The 17,789-nt window shown below is 42.4% G+C and overlaps 2 protein-coding genes across 3 annotated transcripts; both read left to right on the top strand.

Moving 5' to 3' along the window:
- Positions 1-264: 264 nt before the first annotated feature.
- LOC143004990 (F-box/LRR-repeat protein 3-like) lies at positions 265-8,408 on the top strand. The gene is made up of 6 exons (XM_076156211.1): positions 265-540; positions 2,383-2,605; positions 4,058-4,222; positions 4,362-4,484; positions 4,603-4,774; positions 5,355-8,408. The coding sequence occupies exons 2-6, from the start codon at positions 2,384-2,386 to the stop codon at positions 5,993-5,995; spliced, it is 1,323 nt and encodes a 440-aa protein (XP_076012326.1). The 5' UTR covers positions 265-540; position 2,383; the 3' UTR covers positions 5,996-8,408.
- Positions 8,409-11,128: 2,720 nt separating this feature from the next.
- Positions 11,129-17,776, top strand: LOC143004763 (LIM and senescent cell antigen-like-containing domain protein 1). 2 transcript variants are annotated; one of them, XM_076155903.1, is made up of 10 exons: positions 11,129-11,308; positions 12,493-12,649; positions 12,778-12,844; positions 14,182-14,302; positions 14,478-14,627; positions 14,834-14,984; positions 15,146-15,238; positions 15,446-15,494; positions 15,617-15,692; positions 15,928-16,446. In XM_076155903.1, exons 1-10 carry the CDS (start codon positions 11,280-11,282, stop codon positions 16,064-16,066), a joined length of 1,032 nt encoding a protein of 343 aa, XP_076012018.1. In that variant the 5' UTR covers positions 11,129-11,279; the 3' UTR covers positions 16,067-16,446. The 2 variants fall into 2 exon arrangements, with proteins under 2 accessions (XP_076012018.1, XP_076012017.1); XM_076155902.1 differs by lacking the exon at positions 15,928-16,446 and adding an exon at positions 16,466-17,776 and having other exon boundaries at positions 11,131-11,308.
- The last annotated feature ends 13 nt before the right edge of the window (positions 17,777-17,789 follow it).

Here is a 17,789-nt window from a genome sequence, read left to right on the forward strand (position 1 = left end):
AGAGGAGCATTAGCACAACAAACTTCAAATGCAGACCAACAGCTCACACAGGCTATAACATTTTTTATTAAAAGTTTTTTATTAATCACGGTTTGGATTGTACTTTAAAGTTTTCTTTAGTACAAACTGAATTGCATTTGCTGTTGCATCTCATCGGGCATACACCTGAGATAATCAATGTTTTCATTTATTGTGTCATAATCTGAACGCCAACTCCAACAGGGTGAACGCGACTCCCCCTGTCGGCATGTTGGTGTAAGTGCAGGCCGGTCAACCCCACTCGACGACAACACCAACGCCATCTTTAGCAGACACGCCAAAGTTGTTGAGAGAAACTAGGTCAGGCGCTTCGAGAAGAAAACACTCGAATCGTTATCTCGTTGCTTGCAACTAACAGCAAACCGGAAACACCGCGTTGTTTATAGTCCAATGCGTTTGACCGGCGGACACGCTACAACGCAATTTTCCTTTGCCGCTCCCGGCTGACGTGAAAGTGGTCGCCATTTGTAACAACGTAACAACTCTGGACGCTACAAGCAGGTAAGAAAACACACAACAGGTCAAGAAACCGAGGCCGAGCTGTATAACCTCGGATACCCTCATAACGTTACTTTAAATGAAATGACGCAAACCGCGAACTAACTAGGTGAAGACGGGTTAGGCTAACTTGGTGTGCTCGTGTTGCTCTGGTTGTGCTGTAACGAAACAGCGGGAAAACACGCGTCAACTGCGCAAACAAACACTGTTTTGGCACCAACGAGTAAACTTAAGTGGTTTGTGGGAGAGCGAAGGTGTAACATGCACATATGGTGGCTCTGGTTGTGGCGGATGGAGGCGTGTCTGTTTAGCACACTCGTTCACACTGAGTACACTTCCAGCTGGACGAGTCAACACATCTTGCTTCAGTATAGCCTCCAAAATACAATTAAAAATATCCAAACACACACAATTGTTAATGCATATCAATGTTGGGGTGACCACTTTCATGTCAACCGGATGGGCAGTAAACTCATTCCATAGGAGATTCAGCTTGGGAACTGGAGGGTCGCCGGTTCGAGTCCCTGTATGGACCAAGAAAGTGCCCTGAATACACTTCAAGCTTGACGAAAGATGGTATTCAGTCACCACATCTTGTTTCAGTATAGCCTCCGATATACATGGCACTGCCGAGGTGCCCTTGAGCAAGGCACCGAACGCCGTATCATGACTGTAAAAAGCACGTGTGTTGTGTTACATATGTATCACAAAAGGTCCTTTGTGGAGTTTGTGTGTGTTTTCCCTCCAGGTGCTTCTGTTTCCTACCCTGTAACTGTAATTTGCTCCAGATGTGCCAGAGTGGACGTGTTCGCCCTGTGATATCCTGAATACTGACCGAGTGTAACTAAACCCAGTCATGCTGTGGGATCGGTTCCAGCCCCTCGCAACTTTGCAAAGGATAAGCTGGAACAGAGAGAGCATTTATTGATTACTTTTATGATATGCAAGTCTGAAATTCCTGTGAAATGCATATGGGAAAGAGATATTAGAGTGGGGAATAAGTACTGGCTTCAAAAACTTGCATCCCTTTTCTGGTCTGTTTTGACACTTCATTACATACATAGACATGTAGGGATTTTGGCTCTTTTATAATCTGTATTTTGTCATACTGTAACGTGTAGTTTTTGCTCTTTCTGCCTTTGAGCGACAGCTGGTCCGGAATGTTCCCCATGTGGCCCAATGTTACGTTTTCAGCAGAGAAAATTCATTTTCGTCTTTCTTTTTACTCGCCAGTTCTTTATTTTTTGGCCTTTTTAGACCATAATACATGCTCACCTTCAGAAAGCTCTACTGCTTCTCAGGGTCCAATCAGTTTTCAGATAGCAGTTAGAGTTTTTGCTTTAGAGCCAGTTGTTCCACATGGGGTATTCAGGCATCTTCAGACAGACTCAGACTGATTCATTCAGGTACAGAAACCATTCAGAGATTTCTCAGGCCTTCAGGCTTCATTCTTTCAGGGGTGTTTTCAGCATTTTCACATATATCACAGGTTTTTGGAAAGGAGCAGTTAAAAATTCCTCCCATTTTTAGCCATTGATTAAAATACATTCAGATTTCCCTCAGGCCTTCATACTTTCAGAAACCATTCAAACATTTTTCAGGCATTCAGACCTCAATCTTTCACTTGTTTGACATTTGGCATTTAGATTCACAGCAATGACATTTCCTCATATCAAACCTATACTGCAAGGTTGATTAAAATGATAAGATTGTTTTTGTTAAGCATGTCTGTAAGTCTTGTGATGAGAAGGCAGAGCACAGTCGGTACTGCTAATCACCAATTTCTCTGATGAAGTCAACAGGCCTTAACCATCTTCATTTTGTCATCTCATCTTGTTTTCCCAGGATGAAACGAGGTCTCCAAGGGAACGAGGAAGAAGGCGGAGGTGGTACCAGTGTTGGGCCCCCAGCGGCTCTTAAGCGGTCCCGCAAGCAGAGGGAGGAGGGGTTGGACGAGGAGGAGGAGGAGGAGGAGGAGGATGGAGCCCACTGGGAACGTCTGCCACAGGAGATGTTACTTCACATCTTCCAGTACCTCCCACTCCTGGATAGAGCTTTTGCTTCTCAGGTATCCCCCTCTTGATATCCCAGCTGTCGCTACGCTGAAAGGGGTCGGCCCGGGTCAGTTCAACTTTGCCTGTGTACAACTGAAAAACACCAAAGTACTGATCCACAATCAGATAGGAATAAGAAGCATTTCCCTGTGACCTGCAGTAATGAAGAGACAGCAAGTCAAATCTATGGGGTTGTGCTAATTAGCCCAAACTTCTTAAGGGGCTATCTCCCTGATTAATAATCCGAAACAAGTGTAATTTTAGTTTCAGGGGTTTCTCTTAAGACCAAATCACCACGCCAACTCTCATTCAAATCTGCGACGAGGCGGTCCAAAAACTCATTGAGTTGACCTGGACCGACCTAAAGGCTTAATGGAAAATACTTAATGGGTTGCAGCGCTTGTGCCTAACCAACGACTTGTAATTAATTCTCAACGGGCAGATTGTTACTTGAAGGAACAGGCTGATCGTTACTTGTTGCCTGTTGTATGCAGTTGACCCCAAACACTGATGCAGGTCTCTGTATTATCGGTGGCCAGAAGTTAGAAGTTTGATTAAGAACCGTCGGTCTGGTCCCGAGTTCATACCTTTCTTTCAGATCCTATGAGTCCACGCTGATCATTCTCATCTTTATGAAAGAACGAGGCAGACTGTCAGAAAATTACGGTCTATTTATTTCAGTCCAGTCCAGTCCAGTCCAGTCAGTGGTGGTAATTACTGCAGCAAGGAAGAAACCGTACCCCATGTTGTTGCGGAGAAGTGCAGTGTCCCATACAAAACAGTTTGGTTGGTTGGTTAAATGTCCGAATTGGCAGAACTGTTGTAATTGGAGCAGCTCAGTGCCGCCCCCAAGGATAAGACAGGAAGCAGAGAGGAATCAAGAGAATAGTTATACATATCAGAATGTTAAAGAGTGAAAAACAGTCTCCACCATGAAAATGCAGAAATGCTGCAATGGATTAAAAATCACAAAACCTGCAGAAATGGCCTTCCGTACTCAAGTGTTTGCCTGCTACCAGTGTTCCCTAAACACTCCTGCCTTGGCTCAAGGCCAGTTGTCGGCAAGTTTCTTTATTGTTCCCGTCCTCTCCAAAGAGTTATCTGGTGCAGAAATTCAGAGAGATTATTCTTTACCATAAGTCGACTAACACGGATCCTCAGTGTGTGGAAACTAAGATCCAATGTCAAAGTTTTTCTATTGCTTACTTATTTACTTATTTATTTAGATATTTTAACTTTTCAAGGTTCAAATTTTTTATTTATTTTTATTTATTTATGAGTTGTTGACATTGACATTTCTATTTAATTTTTCCATTATTATAGCTGAAAGGCTGGCATGGTGGAAAAACAGTCTTCAATGTTTAAATAAGAAAATGGGAACGTGTTAAGATGAAAAGTGTTTAGATCAGAAGTGTTAAGATCAAAACTGTTTAGATCGCATCAACTCCAACCTTATTTCTCCACAGGTGTGCCGAGGCTGGAACCAAGTGTTTCACATGCCAGAGCTGTGGCGATGCTTTGAGTTTGAGTTGAACCAACCAGCCAGTTCTTACCTGAAGGCCACACACCCAGACCTCATCAAACAGATCATCAAGAGGCACTCCAACCACCTGCAGTACGTCAGCTTCAAGGTAAGCAGTAATGATGAAGAGGAGGCTCGGTCTTGGCGTGGCGGGGGAGCACTGTGATGAAGACGGCTCATTAGATTGCAGATCATGTTTGTGTGCCGTTTGAGAACTGTTGCTGGAGTTGTGTCTCTATGCTGCTCAGGTGGACAGCAGCAGAGAGTCTGCAGAGGCGGCCTGTGACATCCTCTCTCAGCTGGTGAATTGCTCTCTGAAGACCCTGGGGCTCATCTCCACAGCCCGGCCCAGCTTCATGGAGCTGCCCAAGGTGAAGCCAAAACAGGAGATTTATTTCTGTGGATAAATCTCATCCGCAGTGTTCAGGTGTTTACGCATCTCTGCCTGCGGGGGATCTAATGCTTTCCCTCTGCTGCTCTTTCCCACAGTCTCACTTCATCTCAGCGCTGACAGTGGTGTTTGTGAACTCCAAATCCCTCTCTTCCCTGAAAATCGATGACACGCCGGTGGATGACCCCTCCCTCAAAGTGCTGGTGGCCAATAACAGCGACACACTCAAACTACTAAAAATGAGCAGCTGCCCTCATGTTTCACCTGCAGGTACGGACGATTAGGAGGTGGCCGTAGAAAAAAAGACTCTGGAATTAGGAGCAGAAAGAAGATATAACATAATTATATTACAGCTTTCCTTTCATGTAGTTGAAACAGGACGGACACATACGACTTCATCATCAGTGTAATTGGCTTATGTCAGTTCGTTTCTCTTCAAAGGTGCTTTGTCACAGGCATGTACACAGGCACCGACTTTGCATTAGCTCCTTTTGTCATAACTGCAGGGTTATTTAAACATTTTCCCTGGCTTTAAAAGTGGCTAGATATGGTGGGTTATTAAAGGTTATTAAAATTGTCTTTCAAACTAGTCAGCAAATTGCCCCTTCTGGTGAGAGGAGGTGTTGGGAGTAAAAGATAAAAGTTCACATTTAAAATACATTTATAAAAATCTAATTGGAGGAGAAGTGACTTGGGGTAGAAGTAATCATGAATGAACAAACTCCAGTGGATCATCCGAGGCTGTCTCAGTCTTTAAGAAGCGGTTAAACACACACAGCTCTCTCTGCTCTGTGTCCATGTACTCCAGGCGTATACGAGTCATATTCTGTGTGTGTTCTCTCCATCTCAGGCATCCTTTGTGTGGCTGATCAGTGCCACGGCCTCAGAGAACTTGCTCTCAACTACCACTTGCTGAGCGACGATCTCCTCATCGCACTCTCCTCTGAGAAGCACGTCCATCTCGAGCACCTTCGCATCGACGTGGTGAGCGAGAATCCCGGCCAGCAGTTCCACACCATCAAGAAGAGCAGCTGGGACGCCATGGTGCGCCACTCGCCCAAGTTCAATTTGGTCATGTACTTCTTCCTCTATGAGGATGAGTTCGGCCCTTTTTTCCGCGACGAGATCCCGGTCACACACCTGCACTTTGGCCGCTCGGTGAGCAAAGATGTGCTGGGCCGCGTGGGGCTCCACTGCCCGCGCCTGGTGGAGCTGGTGGTCTGCGCCAACGGGCTGAGGCCGCTGGATGAAGAGCTGATCCGCATCGCTCAACGCTGCACCCAGCTGTCAGCCATTGGCTTAGGGGAGTGTGAAGTGTCCTGCAGCGCCTTTGTGGAGTTTGTCAAGATGTGCGGTGACAGGCTGACACAGCTATCCATCATGGAGGAGGTTCTGGTTCCAGATCATCGCTATGGACTGGATGATATCCACTGGGAAGTGTCGAAGCATTTGGGTCGCGTCTGGTTCCCAGACGTGATGCCCACCTGGTAGAGCTGTGTGTGTGTGTGTGTGTGTGTGTGTGTGTGTGTGTGTGTGTGTGTGTGTGTGTGTGTGAGATTCATTTGTTTCAATCTATCTATCAGCTCCATCATACCACTCCACTTCTATGTTTTCTTATGAATGTCTCTCTATAAGCTGTGTGTGTTGTACTCAGCATATTAAGCACTTTGTTTTCTGATCCCTATCAGTAAGGGCGATGAAAGAACTATAGATTTATACCTCTTGTATCAGGTTAAGGAAGTTTAAAAGATAATGGGAACAGGTGGAATTCTGGAATTTCCTGCGCACAGAGCCTCAGCACATGCAGACATAGAATAAAAAAAGCTAAAACGCACAAAAAATGTAAAGTTGACTGTCTCGTTAAACTCACACACACTCACACACAGCAGTATCATCTCGTGATTGTTGTTGCAGACTGGTTTGATCACCTGAGTGTGGTTAACTACACTACATATGCTACAGGATCAACATCTAAGGGTTTTATACCTTTATCATAAACGTATAGATAAGCTATTTTTGTTGTGTTGGTACGGTTCCATCTGCCCATTCCTCCTGCTTTGTGTCACCATTTGATGTATTGGAGTAATTTAGAGGAGTGTGCGTGTGTGTGTGTGAGAGTGCTTTAGTGTGATACAGTGAGATTGTCCTCTGACTCCGCATGAACCAGGCGAAAGGTGGCCCACCTCCATTTCTCTGAGGACGGGAGGGCGACTTCATGTGTGAAAACGCTGCTCTGTAGCTAGAATCCTCTATATCTATACAAGTGATATTTATATGTATTATATGTTAGCTACATTTGTGCTTTAACTGGCCCATGTTTCTATCCTGACTGTAAATAGCAGAGACTTTAACGTGTGTTGTGTATATTGAGGTTGATTTGTACAGTTTACTCAATGCTACTGATGCACTTTTACACTCGTGAAGGATCACACAGCTCAAATAATTATGGTAAAGTTTGTCGACTGTGGTTATTAAATCTGTCAATTCTTCGAGACACCCTCAGCTGGTAACTGGCATTTTTTTAAATTAAAGTTTGGGGTTTTTAGTTATCTTGGCAGCTGGAAAAGGCCGACTATTGACTCTCCCCCTCATCTGCTGGGAGAAGGACAAAACACTCTGTTCTGTCTGTACAATCATAGTTAGATACGGGTAATCTGCTCAAAAGAACAAAGAGTATACATGTGGAAATCCAAATATACCTTAAGATTTCACATTACTTTCTTGCCGTAAGAATGGTCGTCCAACTACATCAACCATATTGTCCCCCTTTACTACATAATAATGGATATGTAGCTGAAAGAAGATATGTCCTTTTATGTTGACATATCTATGCGTATTGTCGTCAAATGATCTTATTTATCTTGAATTGTAACTTATAAAAGCACCAACAGTTTGTATAACACTCAAAGTTAAGGACTTTATGTGACTAGCCTGTCTTGGTTTGATGTAACTTTCAAAACAAAAGACTTGGGGCCCAGATAATAGACATCCCATAATAGACTAGGGTGTGAGAAAATATGTTCCTCTATTTAGTTTACACATACTTTTATATTCTGGTGTTGTTTGTACTGTGAAGCATATCTCAGAAATAAATGTCCTTCAAGTGCAGGATTTCACACATTTGATAAACGCTTCATTTATTGCAGCTATTTCTCAAGTATTGTATCAACCTCTATTGATGTTGATAATCTTGACACTCTTGCATATTTCAAATGAAGTAGCACACACAATGTAGAAACCCTGGAGGTTAGTTGGATGTGATAACTATAATAAGACTATTAATCATAATGTGAAAGCCGTGATCAGCGCGTGGGGCCTTTGCAGAATAACGCTGCAGCCGTGAAGATAGATAGATAGAGACAGACTGGCAGCTGAATGTTGAATCTAAATGTTTGCTGAATGTTTTAAGCATGAACGTGGAACATCTTGTTAAGGTTTTATTGCAATGGAAAGGAGGTATCATTGTCTTAACGTGGACGTGTCAAGGATGTAGCCTGTTGACTTGCTGATCCCCTTTGAACTGTGCAATGAAAAACACCTATAAATGATTATATTTTGTTAAAAAAATGACTTTAAATGTCGACATTCATCTAATGTTTTATGTACAGTATACATTTCAGTGATATCCTTGGATGTGTTGCCCTCTAGTAGGGATCCTTCATGTCTTAATGATATTTTCTCTGTTTTCTCAAGGTCAGCCAGGCCTTGTTAGACTTAACCCTTTAATGACTTTTATTGTATATTTATGAACCCATCTGCTGTGTAATAACTGAATTTGTATTCAGCGTGTACACATTATTGTTGTGATCTTCAAGGAGAGACAGAGAAAGGGCTGCAGTTTATTCAGAGCATACAGTCTGGTGTTTTCATTTTGAGTTGAAAAAAGGTTGCATTGATGTGAAAAGACGCCATGTTCAAAAAAATATTTTCTGGTATTCAACCTGTTTTATTTTCCCTTAAGATGCCTGCTGTTTCAGTGAACTTCAGAGTTATAATAAAATGCTTGTTTGAATACACTTTCTGAGTCTCGGCTCACTTTAAATCTGCAGGCTTATTTTCTAATTGGTGTTGACTTGTGTCAGGGCACCGCTGGCCTGAGGAGAAGCGAGCTGAGTCTGACTCGCCTGTCTCAGGATGACCTGCAAAGTTTAGTTATGCAAATATTCAATGAGACAAACCGTTCCAGGGAATACAGATTCCCTCATTAGTCATCAGGAAAGAGTCGTACTTTTAAATATTTCATGATGTTGAGACACCTTCAGTGTTTTGGTTAATGGTGTCAACTTTAATAAGATCAAGCATCAGTGGAGGAAGGAAAAAGGCCTCAAGCAAAAGCTCATAATGCAATTTACTCAGCAATGAGCAACACAATTATTTTATTAGTTTCTTATAAACTGGGGAACCCACATATGAGTCCTCTTGTTTTCTGTTGGAATCCATTGAGATTGGCTTTATCAAAATAATCTGAAATTGCAAAATACTCCAAATAAAGGTTTATCCAGTCCTGTGGAGGAAAAAGATGACATCACTGATTCATATCGCTACATTTGCCTTTAGACATGACTGATTTTTTTTTCTTCACATCCATCACATTCTCTTACCATTTCCTTGACACTGTCATCAATATATCATCACGGTTTTGTAAATTTCAGAGTTTTGTCGCTCGTCAGGTCCGCAAAGACATCCAAACACAAGTACACAACCCAATTCCAAAAAAGTTCCAAAGAGACGGCGTGTAAAATGCAAATGCACAACAGAAAGCAATGATTTGAAAATTCTCTTTTTATCTGTACTTAATTGAAAACTAATTAATGTTTTAACTAATCAACTGTTTCGTGTCAATACACATTCACACTAAATGTGATGGTTGTAACACGCCTGACTGTATAGATGGAATGAAACTTGTATTGACTACACTACATGGAAAGCATACATTTTTCTGTAAGTAAGGCAAACTGTTAGTGGAGTCATTTTAATTATACTATGAGTTAACTGAAGGAGTAAACCTGCATTAAAAAGATCTCTTGTAGCAAATTGGATCATTACAGCGAATCAGAATTTAGCATAATAACAATAAAAGTAATTGTTATTTATACAACACTTAAGCCAGACGGCTTTCCAAGAAGGTGTATAGACCAGTTGTAAAATACACATGAACATAAAACAAGCTCAAGCTAAAGAAAACACATTAAAGGAACAAATCCATTAAGTGAAATCAAATAAAAGACACAATGTGAATGTTGTCTCCCTTTTCACCCAAAGCTAAACAGCCTCATTTTAAGGTTGTTGGTGGCATGTAATTCCTCTTACAAATCCTCAAGATTTAAAGAGGCAATAAGCAGTGTTGGTAAAACAGAAAACTGCAGGGAGCACTCTAGGCAAGGATTGAGCGTGGATGTCATCAGCATGCTAATGCAGGTAAGTGCATTTTTTATTACTTACATCCACATAGAAGTCTTTATTGTTCTACGTACCGCACCATCACTTATCTCCATGGAAGGACACACAATCTAGAGTCAAAAGCAACCCGAGAGGCGTCATCACATCTACAGGCTTGTGGGAAATCACCCGCAACAGAACATCTGCAGGTCAATCACACCTCGATCTCACATGTGAGTCAACAAGGGTGAATCACAAATTAAGAGTCGCGCGAATGAAGGTGTGAGTTGTGTAATCACAGAGCGATGTCATGACAACAGTAATGTGTTCAATCTATTTTCTGTGTTGCTTATTCACAGAGCCCTTATATGAAGTAAGACAATCTGCTTTTTTTTGCACATTCACTAAACTTATTTTTCATTACAGTTGAACATTTCCCAAATTAACTTGATAAATGTTTACACTTTTACATCCAGGGAGGCATTTGTTTTCATTCATTTCAGTACAAAATGAACTCACAGGAGCCTAAATTGGGTAATCCATCACAAGAACCTTCTGCAGTTAAAAAGGGATTGTTCCAACAACTGTTCTACATTTGTGTTAACTTGATTGTGAGGCATTCTAACATCGAAGACGGAGGAGGTGGCTGATGAACACTCCTGATTTTATGAGCTGTGAAGCCTTAAGACAATAAGTAAACGTGGAAGGGCTAATTAAAAAATGTGATTGCTCCGCAGCTTAATGGAAACAAAGATCCAGCTTCCCAGGAGGACATGAAGAATTTTCCCAACAATCAGCACTTTCCAGTCCAGCACCCCCTCATTTTGGTGCGGTCATTTTCTGAATTTTTCCCCTTTTCTTACACACATGCCAGTATATGATGAAACAAGACAGAAGAAGACTAAATGATTAAAATCAATGAAATGTTTCTACTACAACTTTTCAGGTGGGAAATACAGTTGTAAAGGAAAACGTATGATTACACGTAAACATACACCTTTCTATTCTGCATTCTTAGAAGAATTGTGTGCTTTTGTTTACAGTCTATTCAGCATGCAAGCTAAAGACTAAAAGTAAAATTGCAAAAATGACTTCATATGATGAAAGGAATCAAGGAATAACCTAAAGATCAAGGAGGGTAATGTATTATATTTCTATTTTTGTTGTTTGTATGTTGTTTGTGTGGGCTCATCCATGGACACTCCCTGGGGGGGGGGCTGCCCTGCGGAGTCCTGGCCCGGCCCATGCCCACCTAAGCGCGGCTCTGCGGGGGGTGGGGACGCTGCGGAGGCTAATCAATTCAGTCCATCGCTTTAAAAAAGTTTAGTATCTGCCAGAACGAACGAATATTTAACGTAATTTACCGCCTCCCCTATTTTACCTGTGCTAAGAGGCGATGCTGGGGGTCGCTGGGATGCCGGGCAGGTGAGTGAGATGGAGCTTCAGGTTCGGTAACTTGTTAGCACAGCGAGCTAACGTCATATTAAGCCAACGTAACCACTCTGCTAAAGCTAAAGCTAACGGAGCACCTATGTTTGTAAATGTAAAGCTGTACATATTTAACCGTCATATAAAACGCTGACGTTCAGAGCGGCGTTTTGTTTAATTGGTAGTCAAACAGTCGGTTGAACTAATATTAGCTGAGCGCTAAGTTGCGTTTCTATATTTTAAGGTAAGGTTCGGGCTAGCACGCTATTAGCTGCTCGGCTATTCCGTAGACACCAGTTGACTTCTAGGTTTCATTCATATCGGACCGCGTCACTTCTCTACTCTTCTCCCCTGTAGTCTTCTTCCCCTAAATTCGTCCATTATAAGCGTGTAGCTCTATTTGTGTTAAAGTACTAAGCAGAACATGACACCGAAGGAGAGATTGTTAAATTGTTGTTAAATCCAAATGAATATTGGCCGTCGTGTTCTCACTTGAATTATCACTATGGGCAGAAGTGGCCCGAGTGTGATCGATGCGCCTGAGTATTAATCAGTGTATTGACAACGGAGTCAGGTTTCGGTATGTTTATTCCTGGATTGTTCAGTTGGTGTGTGTTTGTTTCGACTGGCTGTATTTCTTGACTAAATTACGTCAGAGAGTTCATCTCAGATCCACACATTACTTCCATTTAGCCTGGTGACAGCTGGGGCTCCAAACAGAATGAGACTCACACAAGTTAACCCCCACGACTCACAGTAATACTCTGTCATAAAATGTAAAAACAAACGGGGCCAAACCTGCCATAAATGGGATTTAAGTAGAGATTCATTCTGATTCTCGTTTGACATCAATGTGAAGAAGCAAAATGCTCAGAATAAAACAAACTACTGTGTTAGATCTAAGAAATCATTAATTATCAATCATGCAGATGTTTGTAAACGACATGTTACACTTTAAAGATGGCACACACACTTCTGAGGCTTTGTTTGTTACAGGCATGTCATAATTCCCAGTGAAATAACACAAATAACTAAAGCATCAAGAGTGTTAATTGAAGACATAGATAGATTTTAAATATATATGAGTCATCAACACCTTTCCAGGCTTGAATCACGGTTATTTGTCATTTTGCAGGGACTCTTATGTATCTCTGTATGTGTTTTGTTTTCTTTATGAACAGCATTGCCAACGCCCTGGCCAGTGCGGCCTGTGAGCGATGTAAGAGCGGCTTTGCCCCAACGGAGAAGATAGTGAACAGTAACGGGGAGCTGTACCACGAGCAGTGCTTCGTCTGTGCCCAGTGTTTTCAGCAGTTTCCAGACGGACTCTTCTATGAGGTAGCTCACTAAAATATGGAGCACATCTTCATATTGTGTTCTCTCTGCGGGTGTCTGCTTGTGTAAAATTCATTCCAATATATAGTAAGTTCCTATCCACTGAAGGAATATGGCTCTTTTCCGTACAGTTTGAAGGCAGGAAGTACTGCGAGCATGACTTCCAGATGCTCTTTGCCCCTTGCTGCCATCAGTGTGGTGAGTATGTTGTGTGTTATGTGTGCAGTGTGTCATATTCGTGCTATTACTCATTACCCATGCAGACTGCAGTTCTGACAAAGCAATCAGAACGATGATTACAATTTCAACTGCAATCGTCTTCTCATAGTTTGTCGGTGGGGCGGCCCATGTCACAGTAAAAATATTCAACTCAACTTTAGTCATTAAAACACATTTTATGCTGAAACATATCTAGGCCATTTGCATGAACCTCCTGAGACAGTTTTATGTATGCGTTTTTAATTTGTCCTTGCTATTTGTGTGATATATGTAGAAACCAAAAACAAAGAGTGTGATTTAGTGTACTACACATGAACACAAAGTGGCATTTATATCACTTGTGGGCAGCAAAAAAAGGTTTAAGTTAAGCACAATGTTGTTTAAGCTGTAGGGAAGGAAAACATTAATGGCCACATCTGATGACGCAGGATCATGGGAGGTTGAGTGCCTAAAATATTTGTTCACGTCACTCCCTACCAGTAATCTCATGTCAGCAGAGATCAGATGAAAACACTAAAATGGAACCACAATGGACAATGAATCTCTTTGGGCATAACGCATCGCATTTAGGAGCGAATGACTTCCTCATGAGGCCCAATGGGGCAGTTGTAGGAAGACCGTAATTATCCAGCGTGCCACAGCCAGCCACTGCCTCGGAGTCCTCCTCCTCACACTATTATGTCTTTAAATAAATCACTTGATATGATGTCGTAATTGCATGGAGCCAGTTTGCCATTTTGATTTGAGTTACATTAATTGTGTCGCCTTCTGATTTGGGCGCACAGCGACAGAGGTGAATCCCTTTGGCTGTTTGGGCCCTCGCTTGTTGCTTGCTGTGTTGTTTGAATACTAAGAAGTTAGCAAAACAATGATCAAACACACTCTACTCACAGTATACTAGGTATGTGGCCATATGCATTCCTGATCACTTGTAAAGGTCACTTGAGATGTCAGTGAACCCTTAGAAAGTCTGAAAGGTCGGCTCATCCTGGTGCATAGAGCTGTCCACTCGTTAGCCGATCAATTGAAATGCATGTTTGTGTTGGGTTGGATATAATTTAATTACTGCTTGCCCGTGTCCCAAAAGACAGATACCATCTGAATCTAATTAAAAATGTGAACGCCCGCAGCACTTAACTGTTTTATTATGAACATTGGAGGAAGCACAGTGTATTGTAATAACAATCAGGACGCAATAACGGGACGCTCATCAAGACCTCGACTGTTCTGAAAATAAAATCCCATAATAAGAAATTTTGAAGGAGGTCTGACTCACACCTGCCTTAAGCTCCGTCTCCACTCATGTTTGCTCTCAGGGGAGTTCATCATCGGCCGTGTTATTAAGGCCATGAACAATAGCTGGCACCCCGACTGCTTCTGCTGTGACATTTGCCAGGCTGTGCTCGCCGACGTGGGGTTTGTCAAAAACGCAGGCAGGTCAGTAGCTCAACCAATTACATTCTTAATATAACAATGTGTCTGCTTGTCGTACATTTGATGACTCACTGGCATTTGCATTGTACAAATAATGTGAATTTGCCTCTGCTGTGATGTGTGGCAAATCGCTTCGGCTGCGTTCTCCGTCGTGACATCCTTTCGTTTCGTATCTCAGGCACCTGTGCCGCCCGTGTCATAACCGCGAGAAGGCCCGCGGCCTGGGCAAGTACATCTGCCAGAAGTGCCACGCCATCATCGAGGAGCACCCGCTGATATTCAAGAATGACCCCTATCACCCGGACCACTTCAACTGCAACAACTGTGGGTAAGTCTAACCACTCCACCCCCAACATTAAGTACAGGGAACGCTGCTGCTTTAGCTTGACAATGCATTTCAGTCCCACATAAAACTTTATGTACCAGACTTGTCTCAAAGCCTGTGTTCGTTTCCATTTTATGACACTTTATATGGAGACAATGTACTCAAGAGTCACCTGTTGGAAGGAGCTGAATGTCTCTCTCCGTCCACAGGAAGGAACTCACAGCCGACGCCAGGGAGCTGAAGGGGGAGCTCTACTGTCTGCCCTGCCACGACAAGATGGGGGTGCCAATCTGCGGCGCCTGTAGGAGACCCATCGAGGGGCGGGTTGTCAATGCCATGGGCAAGCAGTGGCACGTGGAGGTGTGTGAGCTAGAATTGAACTTCATTCACCTATACACACTAACACGACTGCTCCTGCAAGTTCATCTGATCAATATAATAAGCACACACTGGTGTTGACCCGTGCGTTTAAGTGTTGGTTGTTCCCCCTCCCGATCAATAACATCTGTCTGGGTTTGCAGCATTTTGTGTGCGCCAAGTGTGAGAAGCCGTTCCTGGGTCATCGGCACTACGAGAGGAAGGGGTTGGCTTACTGCGAGACTCATTACAACCAGGTGAGAGAGGAGAACTGGATTTAGGAGACACAAAGAGTCTCACAATGTTTGTTAAGACTTTATTACTTTACATATGACTTTTTTATTACAAAGTTAGGCTCGGTCAATTTAAAAAAAATCCATTGTAATGTTCTTATCATCTGATGAAAGAGCTTCAAAGTTGACGGGTGTATAAATATCTAATCTGTTTGCTTCTCTCTTATGAAGCTCTTCGGCGACGTGTGCTATCACTGCAACCGCGTGATTGAAGGCGATGGTGAGGCCGCAGCGTTGCAAAGCTGTTATTCTGTATATTCTTATTGATTTACTTATGAAAGTATCGCTTGAAGATATTTTTCCGACGTTGGCATTAAAACTTGATGGTTCCCCTCCTCCCAGTGGTGTCGGCGCTCAACAAGGCCTGGTGTGTCAGTTGTTTCTCCTGCTCCACCTGCCACACAAAGCTCACCCTCAAGTAAGTCACGCCACTCCTCCTCCTCCTCCTCCTCCGCTCTCCTTCACTAACACATTCGACCAGATGAGCCCAGTCCTATTAGATTGTAATTGTCCACTCTTCTAGTCTTAACGAGTGCCTCTCTGTATTTTACTCTTCTCTTCCACCTCCTTCCCTCTTGGGTCCTCCTCCCTCTTCCTCCCGATTTCTCCTCCTATATGAAACGCTTGCTGCGCCTGTACCTATGGTATCTCAGAGATAAGTTTGTTGAAATTGACCTGAGGCCAGTGTGTAAGCACTGCTATGAGCACATGCCCGAGGAGCTGAAACGCCGGCTGGCCCGACGTGAGCGCGATGCCAAAGACCACAAGAAAAAACCTGCTATCTGTCTGTAGAATAACTCTTCTTTCCACCGCAACACTCCATCCATCGGTTGGTGCCGTCTCTCTGCCCCCCCCTTCGCTCTGCGCTTTTCTTCTTTTGCTCATTTGACATGGTGTCATTCTTTTGTTTACGCTTTCTAAATGAATGCCCCCCCGCCTTGCATTTCTGTGAAAATGGAGTTGATGCACAATCCCTGAGAAGTACACGTAAACAGTGAGTTTGTCTAATGGTTGCTGCTTCTTGATGAGTCCACTTTACGCTTTGGTGTTAAATGCATGGCCCGAATGCATTTACTTCTATCACTATGACTTATATCTGAAGTCATAGTGAAAGAGCAGCAATGTAAATGTGCAATTAAGATTCGTTGGATTACAAATTGAGCAGTTGCATGGTCTCTCTCTTCTTCACAGGAACAAGTTTGTGGAATTTGACATGAAGCCGGTGTGTAAAAAATGTTATGAGAAGTTTCCTCTGGAGCTGAAGAAAAGGCTCAAGAAGCTGGCGGAGTCTGTGGGACGCAAGTAAACTCGTTCAGACCAAATAGGAGGTGTTCAGACCGTCCACTGAGGTGACAACGCCTCAGAACCAGAACTGCTGCATTACCTTACCTGCATTCGACCTTCAGGGCTCTGCATTATGCCCTCGCATCGTTATTAGGAACTGAAATATGGGCTCCATTTTAAATAATCGTCACATTGTAAAGGCTTTATTTTCTATCTTGTATTGCCAGTTTAGAAATGGAAATGTTTAATTATTTATACATTCCTAATATGTCTAAATGTGTTATGCTCCTCCAGCTAAGACTTTAATATGCAGTTGGATGCTGAATGTATAATTACTTCACTATTAGAGTCATTGCTACCTGCTATTTCAGAATAACTAAATATGAACGCCACATGTGCTGTGTTTGGAACGACTTCTGTGCCTTGAGTTTATGAACTATGTGTCTTCAAATGCAATTTAGGACTGAAATGCTGAAACTCTAAAGCCATTTATCGCATCTACCAAAATCAGTGTTTCATTCTCCGAGTCTTTACGGCTCTTAGCATGAAAACCTCCTTATGAGTAAATGAACAGGCAATCACTAATGCTGTTGATATAATGATGTCTCCTCTTACTAACACCACATAATAAAGGAAGAAACAAATAAGGCCTGTTTCTGAAAACTCAAACCTGTGTGCTGGAGGATCATTATTTGGCACTGTGATAAGGTAACAGCTTATTTACAGTGAGTGTGTGTGTGTAAATACTGTTTATTGTTTGCAACTTTCTTAGGGAAATAGTTTGAAAGAGTTCAGATGACAAATTTCCCTTCATGCTATAAAAAAAAGCCCAAAAGAAAACACATTCATATGCAAATAACAACTGACTCAGCATGATATCAGATATCTGCATAAACTATTGTTAAATCTAGAATGGCAAACTTGGAGATGTCATGATAATAGATTTGCAAGGATGTGCAGATTTATAGTGGAACAATAAAGTTGAATGCTAAATGAATTTCTTTCTATGAGTGTAGCCTTAATGTCTCCCTTATGCAAATCAGTGTGCGAGTGTATTTTCATGTATTTGGCTGTCCACTCAGCAATCAATTGGGTATCGACAAGATACCACTGAACTTCAGTCCATCTAATCTCAATTCCCCAGAATATCTGGACAATGCCACAAAGTGAAATTGATCAGATTTCCCAGCTTTAAGGTTTTGACTTCCTCGGTTCAAACTTTGTGTTCAAA

This window comes from Genypterus blacodes, unplaced genomic scaffold (genome assembly GCF_046128005.1).
Source record: "Genypterus blacodes isolate CSIRO-AG114 ecotype Tasmania unplaced genomic scaffold, CSIRO-AGI_Gbla_v1 ptg000067l_1, whole genome shotgun sequence".
NCBI classification, from domain to species: Eukaryota; Metazoa; Chordata; class Actinopteri; order Ophidiiformes; family Ophidiidae; genus Genypterus; species Genypterus blacodes.